This window comes from Danio rerio, chromosome 22 (assembly GCF_049306965.1).
Source record: "Danio rerio strain Tuebingen ecotype United States chromosome 22, GRCz12tu, whole genome shotgun sequence".
Taxonomy (NCBI): Eukaryota; Metazoa; Chordata; class Actinopteri; order Cypriniformes; family Danionidae; genus Danio; species Danio rerio.
This window is the reverse complement of record NC_133197.1, coordinates 19,559,730-19,583,409: the sequence shown is the minus strand read 5'-3', so window position 1 is coordinate 19,583,409 and position 23,680 is coordinate 19,559,730. Positions and strand designations below refer to the sequence as shown.

Here is a 23,680-nt window from a genome sequence, read left to right as displayed (position 1 = left end):
GCGATTGTGGACAGCATGAAACTGGCCTTATTGCAGAAACCCTCGCCACTAACAGTCAGTCCAATTTTATATTCGACTCAAATCCCCCCGGCTCATCGCATACAGCGCATTATCTTCATACACACACACATGCATTCATGCACACACAGCCCCCTTTCCATGTATCTCCCCTTATTTTCCGTCCGTTTCTCTTGCTGGCACAGCCATGGGGTCAGAACTACATACTCTGATCTAATTTTCCAGCTCCAGAAACTCGGGCTGAATGCATTTGTGTGTTTTTTGACTGAATGTGCATATGCACCAATAGGAAGATCCTACTTTCAAGTCAGAGCATGTTTGTGGGTTTTTATTCGACTCACGCCCCTTCCCCCATTGTGGACGTGGGGCAATTAAAAATTTACACCATCATGCGGTAAAGCAAATTGCTGGACTTCAGGAAAGCCTTGTACAATGAAAGACCAGGGATAAAATTACACCCAGAGAAGGTTAGGAAGGGTCACAGATCTCTAACCCTGTGCTTCGGTCTCATTTCCAGCCCAGTGTGTACGCCTGGGATTGACCGTATTTCAACAAATACAGGAAAATGAAACTGCCGCTGCTATCTGATATTACAATCTGCTTGGTTTAGGAGAGTTTGCGCCGCTGAACCGATTGCCACTGTCTATGGTTGAATGGCAATGTGTTCAGGATTTTCATTTCCTCATGACTGTGTGGATATCTGAGCAACAGCAACTAGGGGGAAAACGCCGGGCCGAAATTGCAGGCCATAATGTTTGGCTTCTCACAGCTCAATTGTGATTTATACAGCTTTTTATAGAGATGTTTCTCGTGTTTTCAAATAAAGTTTTCGAAATATGAAATATCAGCATAAATAAATAATTTCTTGACAGTATGATTTACTTGATAAATAAATGTGTAATATAAATTTATAAATATAAATTTACCAATATTGAATAAATACAGTTTAAGTTTAAGTTAAGATATCTCAATATATTTATACATTAGCGTTATACATATTTTAGCGTATATTATTGATAATATAGTAAAAAAATATTTAAAATATCTAATATTTTAATAATTGGTACTGCTAAACGTAATTAATGTAAAGCAATATTTAAAAAATATCATTTAAATATATTAATATTTAAATATTTATAAAATACTAGTTTTGATGTTTAATGGTTATGTATTCTGTAGTTTTAGAATAAGTGTAAATATATTAAACTAAATTTATTATTTTTCCCAGTGTTTGCTTGAGGCTGAAAGGGCATCCGTTGCGTTGCGTAAAACGACCCCAGATTAATAAAGGGACTAAGCCAAAAAGAAAATGAATGAATTAATGAATGAAAATGTATTATTGAACTGTAAAATATTTACAAATTATAGTTACATATATTTACATTTGTGGATTAAGAATGTTAATTGGTCTTCTTTATTTATAAACATATACTAAGATTTCAAAATATACTCTGGTATTAATTACTAGAAAATACTGGTCACACTTTACAGTCAGGTTTCATTTGTCAATGCATTAGTTAACGCACTGTAAAACCCAAAAAGTTAAGGTAACGTAAACTATTTGTGGAAACCGATTGCAACAAACCCTTTAAGTTCAAAAACTAATCCTAATGAGTACTGTGAACTTTTGTGAACTTTGTGAACTCCATTTGCGTTAACGAAGCAATTTGAGCACAGTAAAACCCAATAAATGAAGAGAACTCAAACCAACTATGTACTGTAAAACCTAATAAGTTAAGGCAACTTAAACCGTTTGAGAACACCGATACAAACCATTTGAGTTAAAAAAACGAATCTATATGAGTACTGTGAACTTACTCCATTTAAGCTGAAGTAATGAGGTATTTAATAACTCATTACCTCCAACACTAAGTTCAAAACTCTTTTCAAATGAATAGAATTATCTTCCAGTCAATTCAGAGTTAACTACACTCATTTCATTTTAATAAAGGGTTTGCTGTGTCGACAAACAATGGACAATAGATTTATTTCAGTTTTGGTTATTTTGTTAATGTTAATGTAAATACAGTTGTTCATTGTTAGCGCATGCTAGTTCACAGTGCATTAACTTTTGAATAATGCATTGGTAAATGCTGAGCTATGATAAATAATGTTGTACAAAATTTGTTCATACTTAGTTATAATATATTAATTAAAAAACGGGACACATATTTGTAAAGTGTGAACGGCATTCATTAAAAATTCTCAGTTTAAATTAATATTTAAATATTTTATTGTTTACTCTTTATTTTTAAGGTGACGTAGATGCAGTGTAACTATTATCAAAGACTATAGAATACACAAGACGTGTCACTCGTATAGTTTTGAATGAGGAAAAATGTAATGGTCAATAAGGCGAATGAAGCCTCGAGTACAGGGGCCAATCAGCGATCGCTATAGACAGACGTTTCCCTGGGGGAGAAGCTCGGAGCAGATGTGTGCTTTTATGACTATTTGTTTGGTCAACAAACACATGGAATCTCAGCAGATACTTGCAGACATAAGAAATATATCCTTGTAAAGCTTGAAATATGTACTTAAATGAACCAAGTGCACTTGAAAACAAAAGTTTTTTTTTTTTTTTTTTTTTGTAATCTGTATGAAACTAATGTGAGGTAGAATCCGAAGGTAGAAGACCAAGTTGTGAATTACTTTAGAAGACCAGTGTGATTTGACAAAGCATTATCCAAAGGATGATCATATGTAGAACAGCCATAAATGAGGTTGGTGTCGTGATCTCGTTTCTTTCAAGTGTACATGTGCACCTATGCTTATTACAATTCATTTGTGTGGTATTGCTCTTTTAGGTTTTGAGAATGGCCTCTGATGACCACTATAGCTTTATACATTTGCTCATAATTCATGAAATGGGATTTAAGTAATACAGATGTGTTGCATCTTGAGCGATTAGCTGGAAATATTACTTGGCAATAGAGCCCAGAGTTTCAGTAATATCAGATTTTAAATGGAAATTTAATCTGTTTGAGAGGTACATTACAGTGTCTTGTGGTGTGTCTACTGTCTGCTGTTCGGGCAACCTGAAAAAAAATGCTGATTTTGTTTGATTTAAATGCTTAGAAACTAAACTTCTGAGACAGTTATAGCTTAATTTTATTGATGATTGCAAATATGTAATGAAATTGTAAGCTTCGCAAGCAGTTACAAAGTATTTGATGCTTTCCCATCCAGACAGAATGCCCAAGCATACTGCCCGAGAGGTGTTTCAAAGATAGTCGCCGAATGAAATGACTTGCCCTTAAGAGACTTTGGTAATATTCATTAATTACATGTACTTACCATATGGTTGGGGTTAGAATGTGGGTTATGTAATTATGAATATTCATTGCAATAAGTATAATAAGTTTATGGAACATGTGTAACTATGTCACCTTAAATCAAAGTGTTACCATTTTATTTACTATAAATGACTCAAATATTATATACTGTCAAGATCTAAAGGCGTCAACCATTTAAATGGTTAAAATGTTGCAATCAAGACTCTGTTTTTCCACTTCTGGCTGTTTTATGCTCAAGATAATCCATCCTTATTATCTTCTCCACAGTTAATGCACAGAGACAGATGTGTAGAGTTCTATCAGATATATGGCTTAGTTAGCGCATTTACGGTCCACGTTTGCACTGAAAATCGGGAAAGCACGAAGACACCCCCTGCTCTGCGGCTTCTCGTAAATCCGAAGCCCCTCGCTTTGATTCCCAGCCCTCGTTTTCCTCCTTCTCTCTGTAAAACAGCTGCACTTTTTATTCCCCCAGTTTTACTCTCTCTCTCCTGAATCCATTTCTCTGGGTCCTGGACCTAAGGGAATTCCTGCGGGTGCTTGGCGGCTTAAAATTTAATGAGAGTTTTACTTCACAGATCAACCACCACTCTCTCTCTCTCTCTCACGCTTTCCCTCGCTCTCTCTCTCTCTCTTTCACGTTCTCTTACAAACACACAGCCTATATCTTGCTGGACCAACAAGCCCTCGGCCCTGATATCCGCTGAATGTCTCAAAGCTAAAGCAAACAAACAGTCAAGAAAGGATTGGACAAATACCATCAACAGATTCGAAAAAACATTCGTGCTCCAAAACTTGGGACTAAAGGAGCATTGAATTTCGTCTTATTGGCTTTGCCCGGGAACTTTCATAACACATTGTAAATATTTTTTGCTCTCCTTTTTTAATAGCTCAAGGTGGTGTGAAGAACGTCTAGGTTTTTCAATAAATACTCGCAGCGCTGCGGATAATCGCATTCAAGGTTAAGATTAAAATGCCAGCACAGGGTCTAAAGCGTGCATACAATTTAATATCACTAGTTTAAAAAGTTAAAAAGGGGACAGATTATTTAGTTTTTTAAATGTTCAAAACAGTTCTTATTTTAGCACACAAGCACTATACAAGTACAAACAAGGATTTTGTGTGCTTCACGGTGATGAGTAGGCTTGACAAACCACCTGTAGGTGTTACACTTAGGCCTGTCACAGGAAGGAATTTTTGTTGTGTGACAAATTGCCATAGACATTGTTGCGACGAGCAATATTGTTGTCATTGTGACATAATTTCCTGCCACTGATTATATAATAATTGTACAACAGCATCATAATGCAATTTTGTTTTTTACAGTGTATCCGGAAAGTATTTATGGCGCTTCACTTTTTAAACTTTTTTATGTTACAGCCTTATTCCAAAGTGGATTAAATTAATTTATTCCTCAAGACTCTACACACAATACCCCCTAATGACAAGTGAAAAAAATTTTTTTTGAAATTGTTGCAAATTAATTAAAAATAAAAACCCTGAAAAATCACATGTGCATAAGTATTCACAGCCTTTGCTCAGTACTTTGTTGATGCACCTTCGGCAACAATTACAGCCTCAAGTCTTTTTGAATATGATACCACAAGCTTAGCACACTTTTCTTTGGGAACTTTTGCCCATTTCTTTTTGCAGTATCTCCCAAGCTCTATCAGGTTGGATGGTAAGCGACAGTGTACAGCCATTTTCAGATCTCTCCATAGATGTTAAATAAGATTTAGGTCTAGGCTCTGGCTGGGCCACTCAAGCACATTCACCTACACTGTAATCCCGAATAAGTTGACAAAACTCAAAAAATTTGAGGTAATCAGTTACGTCAAATTTTTTAAGTTATGAAATTATCTATTTTAAGTAAACAGAAACATTAAGTTTTGAGTTTGTTGTACTCATGCAAGACACTTCACCTAACTTAAAATACCCAAGTTACTCAGCTTATACGTTTTAATTGCAATTAACTTAATTGTTTTAATTTTTCCAAACTTTAAATACTCAGTCACCCAGCTCATACATTTTAATACCAATTAACTTAATTGCTTTAATTTCTTTCAACTTTAAATACTTAAATCACCCAGCTCATACATTTTAATAGCAATTAACTTATTTTTAATTATTTATCTCACCTTTACATACTTAGTCACCCAGCTCATACATTTTGATAGCATTTTTTTAAAATTAACTTCTCCATAGTCAGTTTCACAAATAAAATTAGCCATTATTTTAATCTTTAAACCCCATAAATCTGTCAAAATAAATCTGTAATTTAAAACACACAGACAATACCATTTTAGACATTTATTTTTAAAGAAAAAATGTCCAATAGTACTTTCAAATTTGTCTCCTATGCAATTACAAATGTCTTAAAACGATAAAAACTATTAGACATAAAGAGATTGAAAATGAACACTATTCTAAATTTAATAAAAATTACCCACAATGTAAATATGATATCAGACATAAGAGCCTCAAGAAAAAACAACTATAAGTTTGATAAAATTTAATAATACATTAATAAGTGTAAAACTTAGTCTTAAGGCATTCGTTAAAAAAATAATAAGTGCACATTCTATGAAGTGACTCGTTTAGTGTAAACTACACAGAAACTGTATATATATATATATATATATAGTTTAAGTCAGAATTATTCGCCCCCATTTATTTTTTCCCCCAATTTCTGTTTAACGGAGAGCAGATTTTATATATATATATATATATATATATATATATATATATATATATATATATATATATATTGTAGCGAGGCAGAGGGAAAACAGCGACACAGTAGGATGAGTTTACAGACAAGTCCCCGGAGGGTGCTTTATTTACAAAGTGAGGGTGTTGTAAAAGGTGCTCTTCTTTAAGGTGAGGTGCTCTGGTGCTCCGGGAAGTAGGTGAAGGACAGTGAGTAGTCGGGTGAAGGATCGTCACGAGCTGGAGTCCGCTACGGAGAGACAAAGAGACAAGCATTAGCACAGGGAGTCATTGAGAGAATGAAGCTCATCTTCTCCTGGCGTAGGTTGGGCTTATATGCCTCTCCGCGTGATGCCGTCCAGCTGTGAGAAATCCTGGCTTGATGATGGTCCAGCTGGGTGAAATTAGCGACCAGGGCGACGTGGCATGTGATCGCTCGTTACAATATATATATATATATATATTCAGTCTTGGTTGAACTATGATTCTGTCATTTACTTATTCCAAACCTGTTTGAGTTTCTTTCTTCTGTTGAACACTTAAAAGGTTATTTTTGACCAAAAAAAAAAAAAAAGCTGAGACCTGTAACCACTGATTTCCACAGTATTTGTTTTCCTATTAGAAAGTCAGTGGTTACAGGTTGTCAGCTTTACTTAACTTTTGTGTTCAACAGAAGCAAGAAATTCAAGCAGGTTTGGGACAAGTGAAGAGTTAGTAAATGACAGAATTTTACATTTGGACAAACTATACCTATATATAATAAAATGCATACTTACCAATTAAAGGTAAATAAATGTTTTGAAGTTACTACCCCAGAGACAGTCTTTATTAAGTAAAAAAAAAAAAGCTCTACATTAACTCATTCTTTAAGGTTTCCATGCCACGAGACTTTTTATTTTCCATCATCCATGCCAAGCAAAACTTTTTGCACAAGTTCAAAGTCCTTTACTATATATTATGTGAAGAGCATACATTAATCCATACAAGACAAGAAAGGTCTGGAAGTGTGCTGTGGGTGGTGTCCAATTCATTCTTCAGGACAACAGAGACCCTCAGTGAATGCAGGGCCAATAAAGCATCTTCAGTCAGCAGGATTATCAATCTAAAAATATAATTCAAGGATATTAATGTAAGGACAGTATCACAATGACTGAGCCAATATTATATGATTCATCAACTATTCGTGATTACAAATATGTTATTAAGTAAAAGTTTTCAAAACTTTCATCTTTTCATTAAACATGCCTAATTGTGAAAAGAATGAATGAAGTCTTACCAGGGTGTTCCTAAAGAATCTTAAGTCACGCTCACGCAGCAAGACCAAAAGACCTCTGATAACAGTAGTCCGTCATGAACTGACATCATGCAGTTCCTGGAAATCAAGAATCAATTTTTTAAAAATTAAAAAAAAAAAAAAAAAAAATTCTAATTATATTTTAATGTATACTTTAACACGTGACCCCAAACATACCTGCTCATCATAAACCTTTAAAAGATTAGCCAGGGAATCTGCTGTCTTGCCAGTTTTGGATGCTGTTTGCCTTAAAATTGTCATCAAATGAAATAGGTGGTGGTCCAGTTGTGCAAAGAATTTGTGGGGAAAATTCTCATTTGTAACATGTTGGTACTCTGCAAACAGCAAAAAGAAACAAGAGAGAATTTCATAAAACAAACCCACACCACAAAATATACAATTCTAGAAAAAATGTATTAATATTATTATTATGTTTCATTTACTTATCTATTTTTTACCTCAGATGAAAATCAGGTGTTGATCAGATGTTGAAAGCAGGATCTTCATGTTGTAAACTGAACTCAAGGTCTAGCTGAAGTTTCACTTTCCTTGCTGCAAAAGTATCATTGATAAATACACTGTAATATTTATTTTATCTGGATATGCCAGGCATAGTAGTACAAAATAAATATTTTACCCACCTTTCACATGCCTCCATTTAAGAACCTATCTGTAGTCAGCAACACCCGACCTTCAATTCTGTATGTACACAAAGTCACAGTGTCATTTAGCTGAGAGTGGAAGTAGTACAATTGCATGATGTCTAACGTTAACCTCCAAAACGGTTAGCAATAGAGCTGATTATCATGTTAGTTGCTTTGATTCGATGAACACAGATTTAATTTAAACAGTATTGAAATTTCTAAAACAGAATAGGACGACAAAGAAATTTAAGGCCTGATTTTAAAAGCTAGAAATAACAAAACTTACCTTATTGTCTAATGATGTAAAAATATATACTAAAATATTTATATTTTTAAGATATAAATATATTTTAAGCTACAAAATTTGCACATCAGAAAACTATGTCTTGTTTACCACGTCTTGAATATTTTGTTTTGTTATTATTTTATTTAATAACATAATTTTGTATTAATGTGATATAGATATGCATACTTTGTTTTTTAGGCTGTTTATATTCTCTCCAGAGTAAACATTTTAAAAAATAGATTGAAAAAAAAAAAACTTTTATCATACCTTTAAAATACATTTGACCTAAATGACATTTAAACTCATTTAACTGATCGCATTAATCAGGTAATCATTGATATGCAGAGATGTCGTCTTAAGCGCGAGGAAATATTAAGTGTTGATCAGTGCTGGTGATTGAGGTAAAGTTAGTTTTATATTTACACATTCAGACTTTCTCCTTAATAATATAATTTCAGAAAGGTAATTTTTGCATATTCTTAATGGTGAAATCATATTAGCAGCCAATGACTTTCAAAGTACAACATTGTTCAGTCAAAAAAAATAGTGCATTTAGTGTAATATTGTTTTCATGTCATACTTGCCTGTGATTTCAGAACGAATACACAAAGTACCATGGTAAACAATTTATGGAGCGAGTCACAAGTTGTTACTAAATGAATGCATGAATATAAAACCAACTTTACCTCAATGTGGTAGTGTAAATTGAAGCTCTGCTCTGTACCTGCTCAGATGAGGAGCGCAGCTTAAATGTTCTCCGTCTGGCTATCCTCATACATGGATCAGCAAGCAACAAGCTGCATGTGACAGAGTTAAGTTTTGAGACTACGTTTTTGCGCGTCATCAGAAAATACCGTTTAGGGTTTAGGCGGAGATCATTTGAGTTATGATTAACGTTACGTTTCTTGCGCCTTTCGTTTCCGAAGTGCCTACAGAACGCGAAGATAATACCACATTCACATACTGGATGGAGTTCAGCGCAGCGCCATGACATGCGGTTGTGAGAGCGCACGTCTCCATGACAACTTCAGCACAGGCTGAGAAAAGGCATACTCGCCAAGATTTAATTTTTTTGAAAAATGTAATCTGCCGATTTTGAATATTTTTGTCTTTATCACACTCTGTTAAAATTCAGAGTTAACACATTACAACTAACGCTAACGTTGCACTGATTCTAACTTTTTAAACAGTAGTGTTAACGTTAGTTAGCAACAAGTGAGGCTAAACATGTTTTCTGTAATGTACGACATGTAAACGCACCCTGATTACTCTACATTACATTGAACCGTTACTGTGATTATATTAATTAAAACATACATTTAATATTGGATTTGTAAATATTTTACTTACTGTAGTGTGAAGCGATGCCGATCCGCCATCTTGAAAAAAACGAATGAAGCATGAGCACGTACGTGAACCTGGATGACGTCAGACGCAAAATCACTGGGCTGACAGATTTTGAGTTAATGAAACTTTAAAGAAACATTTTGTATAAATTAAACCCAGCAGAATTGTTCACCTTACTTGAAAGATTAAATTTTTTCAAACTCAAAAATAAGAAAAAGTTCTAAATACTCATCAAGGTTAATTAAGATAAACGAATTTTAATGATTTAAGTTAATAGAACTCAATTCAATTAATTAGTTACAGCATTAGGGTTTACAGTGTAGTTGTTGTGAAGCCACTCCATTGATATTTTGGCATGTGCTTTGGAATCTTTTGGAATAAGGCTGTATCATAAAAAAATGTGGAAAAGAGAAAGCGCTATGAATACTTTCCAGATGCACTATATATATATATATATAGTTAACAGATTACAGTTAAGATGACAGTTAAACAGATGAGCAAGCATCTTTGAAACTTTAGATCTATAGTGTCTGCTTTTTGCTTGCTGTATGTGGGCGGAGTAATAAACAAAGGGTAAAGAGGCTGTACGGGTGCTGATATTGCTTAAATATATCACGGCTATCAGCCAATCAGATTCAAGAACCAGACAGAACTGTTGTATAAATAAATAAATAAATAAATATATATATATATATATATATATATATATATATATATATATATATATATATATATATATATATATATATATATGTCTGCACACACACACACACACACACATGTATATATATATATATATATATATATATATATATATATATATATTTTTTTTTTTGCTATTATTATTATTATGAACTTGCTAATTTATATTATTTTGGTATATTATTATATTATTTTATATAATTTTGGGGTGATGCGGTGGCACAGTAGTTAGTGCTGTCACATCAGAGCAAGAAGCACTCTGGTTCGAGCCTCGGCTGGGTCAGTTGGTGTTTCTTTGCGCAGTTTGCATATTCTCCCTGCGTTAGCGTGGGTTTCCTCCTGGTGCTCCAGTTTCCCCCACAGTCCAAACACATGCGATATACTGTAGGTGATGTGAATAAACAAATTTACGAGTCTTTTCTTAAAATTTTGTTTTCTCAGACTCTTAAAATCATTTTAACTAGGTGTGGGAGTGAAAAATTATTAATTGATGAATCACGATTCTTTCTGTAATGATTCTGAATCAATTCTCAAAAGTTCAGAATCTATCCTGTAGTCAAAAAGACCTGGATGGTTCTGGCTTTTACAGGCACAAGGTAGAAAAAAATAATAATAACCATTGACAGGCACATGTATCGGAACTGGATCAGATCAGATGGTGAAGTCTCTAAACATTCCCACCCCTAATGTTAACTGGCTTAGTGATAAGTCCACTGCACTTGTATGATTCAAATCAAGCTGAAATGTACATCATAAACTATGGTCACCATTCAATTTCATCATGTGGAAAAGAGCAGTTTGGACATTTTTTTTATTATTATTTTTTTTTTTGGGGTCTACCTAAAAGAGAAAATCAGGTTAAGAGCATGAAAAGAGAGGAAATGATGAGACAGTTGCCATTTGTAGTCAAACTATAGCTTAAGTCAAAAGGAAAATATGGTGCTACTGGTCCCAGTGTGTCCACAGTCAAGCTTTTATCTCTATTTCTCATATGTATTTCAGAAAAGTTTTCAGAAAAACAGATGCTGCTTTGATAAAACCTCTTTTGAAATTGAATAATTTCAGACTAAAATTTAAATTAAAATTAGCATTAATTGTATGTAAAAAAGCAGCTTGGGCATTCTGGAAAATATCATTTTTGTGAGTGTTCCACTGAAGAGACAGTCCTACAAGTTTAGAAAAACACGCGGGTGAATAAATGATGTGAAAGTTGACACTTCTGGCCAAAAATTAAAATTAGGCTGAAGTGTACATGAAAGACTGTAGTCATTATTCAATTTTATCATATGGAAAAGAGCAGTTTGGACATTTTTCAAATGATCTTATTTTGGGTTCTACCTAAAAGAGAAAGTCTAGCAGGTTTAGAGCATGAAAAGAGAGCAAATGATGAGACAATTGTCATTTGTAGTCAATCAATAGGAAAATATGGTGCTACTGGTTTAAGTTTTTATCCATATTTCCATATTTTATCCATATTTCCATATTCAGCTTAAAGAAATTGTTTACATCCACTTAACGTATATATATATATATGTATATATATATATATATATATATATATATATATATATATATATATATATATATATATATATATATATATATATATATATATATATTGAATAGTGACCAGTTTTTGTTGCACATTTTAGCCTGATTTGAATTATAAAAGTACTCACTAAACCAGTTTACATTAGGGGTGTGAATGTTTAGGGACTTCATCTGATCTGATCCAATTCCGATACATGTGCCTGTCAACATTTTCTTTTCCTTTTTTAAGGCGTAGTTTGGCCAGAATTGACAACTTTCATCCACCCGCATGTTGTTGTAAACTTGTAGGACTTTCTTCCTTCAGTGGATATATATACTGTGAGTTTTCCACTGAAGGAAGAAAGTCCTACAAGTTTACAACAACATGCGGGTGGATGAAAATTGTCAATTCTGGCCAAACTACGCCTTAAAAAAGGAAAAGAAAATGTTGACAGGCACATGTATCGGAATTGGATCAGATCAGATGAAGTCCCTAAACATTCCTAACCCTAATGTAAACTGGTTTAGTGAGTACTTTTATAATTCAAATCAGGCTGAAATGTGCATCAAAAACTGGTCACTATTCAATTTCATCATACAGAAAAGAGCAGCTTGGACATTGTGGAAAATCTTTTTTTTTTTTTGTAAGTGTTCCACTGAAGAGAGAAAGTCCTAAAAGTTTAGAACAACATGCGGATGGATAAATGATGTGAAAGTTGTCACTTCTGGCCAAACTATGCCTTAAAAGGAAAGAAAAAATGCTTCTGGTCCCAAAGCGTCTAAAGTCAAACTTTTCCTATATCTTGCCAGTCTTTTCTAAAAGTTTTTGTTTCAGTCCGCAGATGTCTCAAACTCCCATGAGGGCATACCCAGAAATCATTTTAACTGCTTTGGTGATAAAAACCTAAAGGGGATACAAGATAAGGCCTTTTTTGTTGAGATTGCAGCTTTGCGCTGCCTTGCACTTGGGCGTTTTTGTGGTGAAATTTTTGACCTGCAAGGGTTGATTTTGTTTAGTCGTGTAGCAAGCCTAATGAGCAGTGACTGAATGCATTGATAATGTCTCTGGTAATGATATCCTAACTAAGCAGTTGGGGAAGCAATACAATAAAACAGCTGGGGAAGGCTAAAGGCTTGAAGGTTCAAACCGAGTGAAATCGAAAATCAAATCTGCATTTATCTTCCCCAGTGTTTTGTTGCATTTCTGGCAACCCCTTCAAACGCCCACATGAGTGCCATATGCCTAGAGCCAGAGATGCTGGGCTTGTATGTGCAAACTGATTGCTTTGTACTCAGCCTTTGCTAAGTGTTCTGACAACAATACAGAGAACAACATTGACCACCCACTTTTTCAACAGTTTTTTCCCCTCATTCAGCGTAGGGATTTGGGGATTTTAGTTTATTTTTGAGATTTAATCTGGATCAATCTGTTCTGAGGTAAATCAGAACATTACCAAACTTGATTTAAAGCAAAGTTGCTTATGGATTTATCAACAAAGCACATTATTTCCAGCTTATCAGTACTGTAGAAATATTGAAATATTTATTGATTTAAAAAGTGTAGACTGGCCTAATTGGTTGTTAATGTGTAATGTTGTTATTGTTGACTAAATCTAAAGCAATTAAAGTGATAGTTTACCCAAAAATGAAAATTGACTCACTATTTACTCACCCTCAAGTTGTTTTTCAAACCTTTATTGACTTTTTTCGCTCTGTTGAACAAGAATGAAGATATTTTGAAGAAGGCTGAAACCCTGTAACCAATACACTGCCTGACAAAAGTCTTGTCATCGCTCCCAGTTGTGAAAGCAACAAATAATAATAACTTGACCTCTAGTTGATCATTTGGAAAAGTGGCAAACAACATACTTTTCCAATGAATAATCCTTCTCATACTTCAGCCTCCACAACAAAGATCCTGAAAGCATAGAAGGACAAGGTGCTCCAGGATTGGCCAGCCCAGTCAACACACATGAACATTATTGAGCATGTCTGGGATAAGATGACGAAAGAGGCATTAAAGATGAGTGCCAAATAAATATTGATGAACTCTGGAAGAGTCCCGCAAAAATACGTTCTTTGCCATTCCAGATGACATCTGAGTCATTGCAGAGATGTATGGATGTCCTCCAAGATCATGGGAGTCAAACACAATATTAATTCTGTTTTCACTGCACCATGACTTAATATTCTATACTGCTAATTATTTCTGTTAACTGACAAGACTTTTCTCTTAGCAAAGTCAGACCTTCCTAATTAAATAATTAAACATCAAGACAAGGTCATATTTTATTTTGGTAAAATAAGCGTAATCTAGAGGCCTTTGCCTTTCATATAAGCCACTTCTGATACCAAATTAACAAGTAAGAGTCAAGTTATTATTTGTTGTTCCTAAAACTTGAATAGACTTTTGTCAGGTAGTGTAGGAAAACACATGTCAATGGATAAAGGTTAATGGCCTTCAAAATGTCTGCATTTGTGTTCATCAGAAAAAAGAAACTCAAACAGTTTTGTGACAAGTAAAGGATGAGTAAACGATGACAGAATTTTCAATATTGGCTGAACTATCCTTAAGATAAATAAAATAAAGGTTAAAAAATCAGAGATATTGTGTATAATCTGAAACAACACTAATTTTAAGATGTATTTGTTTAAACGTGTATTTATTTTTCAAATGTTTTTCAAATGTTGTTGAAATCTATTTAATGATTATAATTGGTTTATTTAAAATTTCTAAATGCCACTTGAATCATAGTAGACAGATAGTAGTAATTCATGGCACAAAGCTGGATTCTACCCAAATTATGCACAATTATATCATTAGTTGCTTTAAACATTGCCATTTAGCATTGCTTTTTCCTCCTACCCAGATAAAAAAAGTCGCTGATTAGATTTTAATAAGCGCATACTCACGAGATTATGATTTGGTGTTTATTGCAGTGATTCATTTGTTTATTTGTTTTATTTTTAGCAACATTTTTGTTTGCATTTATCATATCTTTTAAAAAATAAAAACACATGTCAGAAAACATTCATGGACACATTCCAGGATGATTGCCAAGATTCATTAAGCTTAAACAGTGAAAATAATCATTGGCACACATAGTTTGACCACAATTAATGCAGCAAACTATTAAAAAAAAATCATCTGTTGAACTGCACAAATACTGCAGAAGACCAATTGGAACCCACATGGACCCAAGATTCTCATAGAATTCAGTAAAGTTTGGTGAAGGAAAGATCATGGTTTGGGGTTACATTCAGTTTGGGGGCATGCTAGAGATCTGCAGAGTGGATGGCAACATCAACAACCTGAGGTATCAAGACATTTGTGCTGCCCATTACATTAGAAACCACAGGAGAGGGCAAATTCTTCAGCAGGATAGTGCTCCTTCTCAAGCCTGTTTCACCATAAGCGTAAGCGGCGCATGAGCAGAGCGTAAGCAGCGCTTGTCTTTTCGGTGTCCATGTTAACAGATTAGAGCTTTCATACCGCACAGAGCAGCAGCACGTCAGTGCGAGGCGTGAGCGTCCCTGAAGCAGCAGTCCTCACGCTCAATTAAAGTGACAGTGCATTGATAATAACCAAAACACATTGAATGACAGTAAAAAGTAGCAATTTTACCCAATAAATGCGGTAATAATATCCACTGATTTATATATAGTGAATTAAATTAACCTAAACGATTAAAAACTGCATCAAACATTTATTTAGGCCCGAACTACAAACCTAAATGTGAAACAATTTTCCTATTCATTTTGCTTAAGTTGCACACTAGTCTTGCAGGAGAGGGGGAATGGAGGAGGCCGCTTCAAGACTGCTATTTATGGGAGTTGTAGTCTATAGCGAAGTGTATTGTGGGTAGTGTAGTTCGACACGCATGCTGGATGATATGAGCTCGCTGCGTGCTGTGCAGCTGAAGCAGAGAAAGAATATTTTATTCGGCTTTGTGTTATGTTCACTCAAGTTATTCTACCCGTAGCTGTTTGCACTGTGAATGTGACAACACGAAAATAAGTCAAAGAAAAGCATGCATTAATTACATTTGTCCTTCTGTCTCATTCATGCACGAGCATGAATTAATGAGCTGTTACTCTGCCACTGGACATTACTGAAGTTTAGAAAGTAGCACTAGTTTAATCATGTATAAATATCATTATAACTATATTGTATAAATATTATTATAACTAGTCCTACAACAAACTGACTATCAACAACCAAATGACATATCACAGGCGATTGTCTTTTGAGTGCACCAGACATGAATGACAGTCCTCATAGAGCTTGAGAAGCATACAGTACTGTATGATCTATATAATTTGTAAAATAAAGACTTGCAGGTTAAAAAAACAGCATAGGAGGAGGTCACACACTACTTTCACTTGCGGTGTTAAACAGGCCTCATACTTCAGTTTCCACATCAAAGTTCCTTTAAGCAGAGAAGGTCAAAGTGCTCTAGAATTGGCCAGCCCAGTCCTCAGACATGAACATTAGTGAGCATGTCTGGGATATGATGAAGGAGGAGGCATTGAAGATGAATCCAAGGAATCTTGATGAACTCTGGGAGTCCTGCAAGAACACTTTCTTGATTAGTTTCTTAATTATGATTACTAAAATATAGAAATAACTACTCTCTGAAAGCAAAGAAAGTCTAGCTATAGTATAGTGTGCAACCTTTTTTGTTGTTTGTTTAGAAATGCAGACCATTTTTTGGGTCACAATCCACCATTTGAAGGCCTAAAGCACGATCCTATTTCACCGTACGGATGGCATGTGTCCTCACCTGATATTTTCCCATATTGTGGCTGCTTATCGACATTTTCACATCAATTTCAGCTTGCCTCTTATCTCAGCTGATGCACAACCTTTCTCTACCGTCAGATCACAGTCATATTTCGGCCTTTTTGCCAAAATCGATTCTGTGTTTTTTTTTCTCTCTTTCACTCTCTCCGTTCGGACGGTATAGTGCTGGAACAGAGGATGTTGTAGCCTGATAAAGGTCAAGTGTAGCATCGAATCATTGAGAGATTCATAATGAATGTGAGCGCGGCTTTTCACGGCAGGTGTTTCATTACCACGGTACGAGAGAGAACGAGCGAGCCAGACTTAGAAACCCACACGTCCAAGGTCAGAACATGATCACTGGTGGCCTTGTCAATCTCCAAACACACCCACGTTCCATGGATAATCTGTTTGATATTTCAGGAGCAATATCATAACCGAAATCTGAAATAGATTTTGTTATGTAACGATCAAGCTGCCAAGGCTCGTGGCGGTCTACTGAGTTTTGTAGATGTGTTGGTTTGATTGACTGAGGTTTAATGTTGAGACGTTGTCGAACAGGATCTTTGGGGGGAGGCCATTTTTGAGATTATTTGTTGTATTTATGATACATCAGGACAGCGTTTGTATTGTGAGAGGTTGAAGTGAAAAAGTCAATGTCGGTTTAATGTGAAGTCATCGTTCTTTGTTTAATATATTGTACCACAATCATGTTGCACTGCTTGCTTCTACGTTATATAATATGTTAGTTATGTTTTGTTTTTTAAATAGCTCTTCTGTCCAGTGTTGTGTTTGTATCTATGATTAATCTATGTAGCACCGTTGTTCTGCAAGACACGACATTTCGTTCCTCTGTATTTCCACACTTGTAGTGGAATGACAATGAAGCTTGGCTTGGCTTGACTTAACTTGACTTAAAGTGACAGTTCACTCGAAAATCACAATCTAATTCACTCATATCATTCTTATTGAACTGCTCTTTTGCATATGGTAAATGGATCAACATAAGCAACTGAAAAAGTCAAAATGTCATTGAATGACTGAAAATAACTGAATACCCCTACAATAAGCTTTGACCAGAGCCTTGAATCAGTGAATTGAATTTGAAAATTGAATGAGTCGAATTAATGATTGAATCATTCTGGGATGCGTTTTCTGGGGTGCATGTCATATACAGTATACATACATTTCTTAATAAATAGCCTACTATAAATTAAAACTATTGACGTACAATATATATATATATATTTATGTGTATATATAGCTTTGGAGACGTAATGTTGATTCCGCTTTTTAAATCATAGGTCACCTATAGCTTTCGTCATGAGCCATGGCTGCATTCAAAATGGCATAAATATTTTCAAAGTGCACCATGAATGGAGGAAAATTGTCAATTTAAAGATCACTAAAAAAGTGTAACTGAACTGTAAAAAAATATTTTGAAAATAAAATGACATTTGAGTGAGTTTACTTTATTGTTTTTGTTTTTAAATTATTCCAAGTTTAAATGTTGGAACATTTGAAAGATATAAACATAGGGGGATAACTGGGAATAGAACACAAGCAGGAACTATGCTTCAGACTACTGCTCTAGAGGAAGTAGAAGTTTGCAGCGCAGTTTGCGAATGTCTGTTGGTACGATTGAAACGGCAAATGAATGATTTGTTTGTAACGACAGAACTTGCAACCTTAGTTGGCTAACTATGGTTTTCAGAAACGCACCCCAGGCTGGTTTGTGAACAAAATACTGTACATGAAATGATCCAACCACCAGAGGAAGAATCATTCAAAAATGAATTAATCAAGTATTTCTTATCTTATACTGTAAATGTGCTAAGTAGAATTGTTACACCATACTGGGTAAATAAAACAAAGGTACACTGTAAAAAATGCTGCGTTCCACACATTTCCTTCAAGCTGTTTCAACACAAATGGATTAAGTTAACTTAATTGTAACATAAAACAATTAAGTTGTGCCAAAAAAAACGCAAGAATTGTGTTGGTTTAGCTCAATTTAAATAAGCAGTTTGAACAACAAGCAAAAATCTTTTTTTTTTTTCATTGTGGTGACTGATTAAAGCATCATGCAATCAGAACAGAGCTTGTGCTTTAAAAGCAGAAGATAACATTCCAACATGCATTTAAACAGATTACTGTCAACTATAGTGTTATAGTTAACCTTTTTTTTTTTTTTTAATTTTGTGCAGTAGAATATTGTAAAAGCTCAGTTTTTGGTGAAATCTCTCTTTTTTAGGTCCCATCAATTTATGTCTTGAAATATTACCCTTCGGTTTTATGATGCGTTATGCTGGATTCAGACTACAAGATGTCAGCCAGACTTTGGCACAATTTATTTGACAAAGAAGTCATTCTGAGATGTAAACAAAAATTTGTACCAAAGCTTAAAATCAAGTTTTATTTCATATAGAACGTCACAATGTACTTCTGATGTCACATCTGTGATGCTTTACAACCTCCCAACAGAAACGACTACTATGTTTACATTTTTTGATCCTCTGTGATGGGTTCCATCACATCTGGGACATTGAGCAATATGCGAAAATGAAGAGAGATGAATTTAAGGAAAGTCCATGAAGCTATATTCTTGCCTTTAAACAATTTCTTTGATAGTGGCTACCTTGACAGAATGATGAAAGCATGGTACCCTGGTAGCCATTGCGTGTTTACATTTAGGTTTTGAGATGTTAGTCACCTGGGGGCTGTTTCATAAAACTGGTTAAGAAATGAGAGGATTAAAGTCAAAAACACGACTTCAATGAGCCGAACTAAACGTTCACGCTTAAACTGGTTCCATAACAGCAAGTTGAAGATCATTTGATCTAGCTAATCAGTTCAGTTAAAATAATCTAGATAATAACATCTCGTGCACGTTATTGTCATAAAACCTTAGAGGTCGAGCATAGATGCATTGATTACGTTGTGTGCTACCAAGGCAACAATGAGAACTAAAAGAGCTCTGAAATAAGACTCAGCTGTTCATAGCGAGTGAGCCGCGTCGCAATACATTGAAATTGCGATTGACTGCGTGCGTGCGAAAGAGAGAGCTACAAAGAATAGGCGCTTTCTGCCTGTTGCTTGCTATAGAAAAAGTGTTAATTCATTGCAGACTAACAGTAACACACAAAATATATATACAAAAAATAATGGCGACGGGATTTTTAATTTGCTATCGAAACCTCTACAGAATGCTGCTTTCCCTTTGACACGTGTGTTTCACGTGACCTGTGGGTAAATATCTTTAGAAATAAGTAAGGCTACTGCTCTGCCCAGATTTATCACCTGATTATTCAGCTTTAAAGTCATTCTTTAAGAAATGTAGTGTATTTCTTTATATCAGTCAGTGCTTTCTCTTAATATATTTTCTTTAGTATTTTGTAATTCATACTACATAAATAGCTAAGTACACCCCTCACAGATCAATATTTTCAATTAATATGTTCTAAAGAATGCTATATAATAAAATGCTTGTGCATATACATTAGATTATTCAGTTCCAAAGCAAAATTTTGGACTAATCTAACAACTAACAAACTGAAGATCACAGTCCAAAAATTAGTACACCCAAATTATTATGTTGAGGGAAAATGTTAAGTAAAATTTTAATAAACATAAAAAAATATACATAAACATTAAAAAAATTATTAAAATGTTGTAGTTTGTATTTGTTCTGTTTGCAGTAACTTATTAATAACTTAATTTAAATGTATATATTGTTCTCTTCTAAGAGATGTTTGGTGTATATATGTTTCCTATTAAGTGACTAAAGTTTTAATCATTATTAAGAGGATAAGTGAATTAAAATGGCATCAAATTACAGCAGACAAATGTTAACATTACTTTGATTAAGCTTGACTTAGCCTAAGAGTTAACCTGCCCCGGACCAGGCTAGCTTCCCAGCATAAGTTGCTATGATAGCTGAGTTTAAACTATTGTAATTTTAATTTATGAAACAGAATCCACCATTAATAAACCTGACTTACCAAAATAAGCCTTTTTCTCTAAGCTTGGTTTATGGAACAGCCCCCAGTTCCGACTTCATATTCATTACATTCGTTGATCTTAAGAATTGACCAATCTAAACTGTTTAATGTGACACAGTGACTTTCGTAACAAACAAAAATATGATGTAGTCTGAATCTGGCATTACAATAAAGGTGTGGTCACATTTATTGGTGAAATTTAGTATGAGAGAAATGATTTCAATTGTAATACCAATGCAAAGTTGCCACTGCAAAATTTGCCAATGTTTAAGTCGGCTATTGCTATAACAGCAGTGACCAACACAAAGTTGCTTTGCTTGAGAACACGTGTTGACCTTTTTTGAAGCTAAATTTCACTGGAAGCTCCCTAATGTGACTGCACCATCATTCAGAATAACATCTGTACATTTTGAGTTGTATTTTCTGTGATGGTCAGAGGTCTCGCTTACAAAGCGGGAGGTTAAACGTAGCCTGCCCTCTCTCCTCAGACTGGCTCCGATTCTCTCCTCCCTCAGGGCGCATCGTCCAGCCTGGTGGTCAAGTTTGCCGACACGGACAAGGAGCGCACCATCCGCCGCATGCAGCAGATGGTGGGCCAGTTTGGCATCTTCAACCCTGCCATCGCCCTGCCCTTCAGCACCTACAGCACCTACGCACATGCGGTGAGTAGCCTTCCCCCCTTCGGGGCAACTTGGGCACCTCCGGCCCGACACTTTTTGATGATCTCATTGCCACCCACGTGCACCCACATGCTATTCGCTCACGTCCCCAGGATGACTCAGAATATTCCAATAGGAAAATCATCACCTGGTTATTTATAGCACGAATCGGTTCCTTTGGCGGTGGAGGCTGAATAGCCGTCGGAACCTAATATTCATCAGTTTTAGGGAATATACTGTTGGGGAGAACGTATCCCTGTAGTTAGTTCCTCCATATGGAGTGGAAAGATATACATATATTCATGTACTGCTAGGCATAGGTGAATTTCCCTCCTAAATGCCAGGATTAATTGTAGGAGTCGACCCGACCCCTAGGGGCTTATCATTCACACTCATTTTCATATCACAGACATGCGGGGGGCAGCGGAAGACGTGCGTACGGACAATCCCACAGTAACTGGCGGCCTGGTACGAGGGGAAAAAATACGCCCTCATTACCATTTATGAGATGCAGAGCGTCCGTGGCAAATGCAAATGGTCCGAGAGCAGCGTGCAGGAAGGCAGGCAGGGTGGTTGCTGTGGCTCCCACAGGTTGGCAGTGACTTTTATCTCCTGTGTCAGAGATGGTGCAGTGTTTCGCTCGGTGGCAATGACACTGTCTCTATAATTCACTGTTCCAGACCCGAGCCACAACCCACACACGCTGAAACAGTGCTGGATGATAGTGCATGCAGCTTGTGGCGAAGTTTGCTAGTGTTTATATGTGGGTCATTTTTTTGGGGGACTTGTTAACTTTTCTGTTTTTCACCGAACTAAACAAGGACATTGCTAAACCAGATGCACTGAAATATAAGTAAATATTTTATCATAATTTTTGTCGTGGTCTCACATTAAAATGACTTCTTGAGAAATATTATATGCACATTACTTGAGTTGAGGATCAGTATGCTGATAAGCTGTTTTATTTTATTTCAGCTAGTGAATATGAGTTTTGTGTTGGCGTGGGTTTCTTCCAGGTGCTCCGGTTACCCCCACATGCCAATGACAAGCGGAAAAGGCGAATCGAATAAACTAAATTGGCCATAGTGTAAATGAGAGAGTGCATGGATGTCAGTCTGCTTTGGAAAGTCAGGGAAAATCCTAATTTTTAGGTCTAAATATGCACTTCTAAAGATGTTTTCACACCTACCCTATTTAGTTCAATTGAATCTCACTAGAGTTTGTTTTCCTTCTTGGTGCTGTTTGTTTAGGCAGTTGTGAATGCAGCAATCGCACTTGAGTGCTCACCAAAAGTGAACCAAAAAAGTGTACAGAGACCACCTTCAAGTGGTACACTTTCAAACGAACCCTGGGGCGGTTAATTTGTGGTGAGAATATAATCCGTAACTAGAACAGAAACAACCACAAAAAGAACTCCAGCTTTTTGCAATAATCCAGCTGTCGTAGTCGATGTGCTGTGCATTATTGGATGTGGAGGAAAAGTATTTGTTGATAGCACATTTCCAACAGTTTTAAACAGAGAGAGAGAGGGAAAAACATTACCTGATGGACCGTTGGTAATATTTCCGGAAGATGACCATGCCGCGGTTTAGCTAAATTAATTCACGTGTCCTCCTGAAGTGACTTGCAATGCACCTTCGCCGTTTACAATGCATTAAAACTGCCGCAGCTGCGCTTCATTTTCGAATCTATGGTTTATTTAAAAACTCATTTCAAGAGGATCACATGCTTATTATTATTAGCACTGAAAACTGCTCTATTAGATAAATCCGGAAGCATTATTAACAACCAAAAATTTACACTCCAGTTGTTTCCTCCCACCGTCTAAAAACATACACCATAGCCAATCACCTAAACCAAATTATCACCCAAGACAACCTTAGTTTACCCTTCTCACATGGCGACAAGCAGGGGAGTTCTCGAGTTATACCTAACGGGAGGGAGCCCCGGGCTCGAGGATTATATGAGTTCAGGGCTCTCTCCCGGGACAGCATGCCAACTGCGCTCTATTGATTATCAGCTAAGTGTGAACTCTTAAAATGTATAGTTTGTCTAAAGTCATGTATACAAACTTTATAGTATACTATGACCAGGGATACAATCAGCCAGCTCAGTATCCCTCCATTGTAAAAAAGCAAAATTTTGTATCGAAATCGGTTTGTTTACTTGCGGGAGTTCCAGTTGCATTTTCTTGCACGTTAATTCTTGACAAATCGAAAAGCAGTTTAGGCAATACGTTCAATAACATCTGGCCAATGAGTGATGTAGATTTTGTCAGATGACTGCATTTTGGTTATTTTCAACAGTTTCTGACCAATGCGATCAGTGTGGTGTGAAAAGGACCCAAAAACAGCAGAAAAATGCTACCATGTATCATTTGTTGCCCTTGGTCTGGACCAAATGAACCAAAG

General features: G+C 35.5%; 1 protein-coding gene and 1 long non-coding RNA gene across 5 annotated transcripts in view; one reads left to right on the top strand and one right to left on the bottom strand.

Annotated features, from left to right (window-relative positions):
- The window catches only part of celf5a (cugbp, Elav-like family member 5a), a 373,513-nt gene that overhangs the window by 293,498 nt on the left and 56,335 nt on the right, over positions 1 to 23,680 (top strand). The window contains 1 exon segment of one of the 2 annotated variants that reach the window (NM_001130788.2): positions 21,126 to 21,272. In NM_001130788.2, the coding sequence (NP_001124260.1) occupies positions 21,126 to 21,272 (147 nt within the window). 2 annotated transcript variants of the gene reach the window in all.
- LOC141380313 (uncharacterized) lies at positions 6,120 to 9,642 on the bottom strand. Of its 3 annotated transcripts, XR_012398137.1 has the most exons (8): positions 9,598 to 9,642; positions 8,972 to 9,044; positions 7,959 to 8,016; positions 7,776 to 7,869; positions 7,495 to 7,652; positions 7,300 to 7,395; positions 6,800 to 7,125; positions 6,120 to 6,273 (listed from the first exon to the last, which is right to left on the bottom strand). It is a non-coding gene; the product is annotated as an uncharacterized lncRNA (long non-coding RNA). The 3 variants fall into 3 exon arrangements; XR_012398135.1 differs by lacking the exon at positions 8,972 to 9,044; XR_012398136.1 differs by lacking the exon at positions 8,972 to 9,044 and having other exon boundaries at positions 7,008 to 7,125.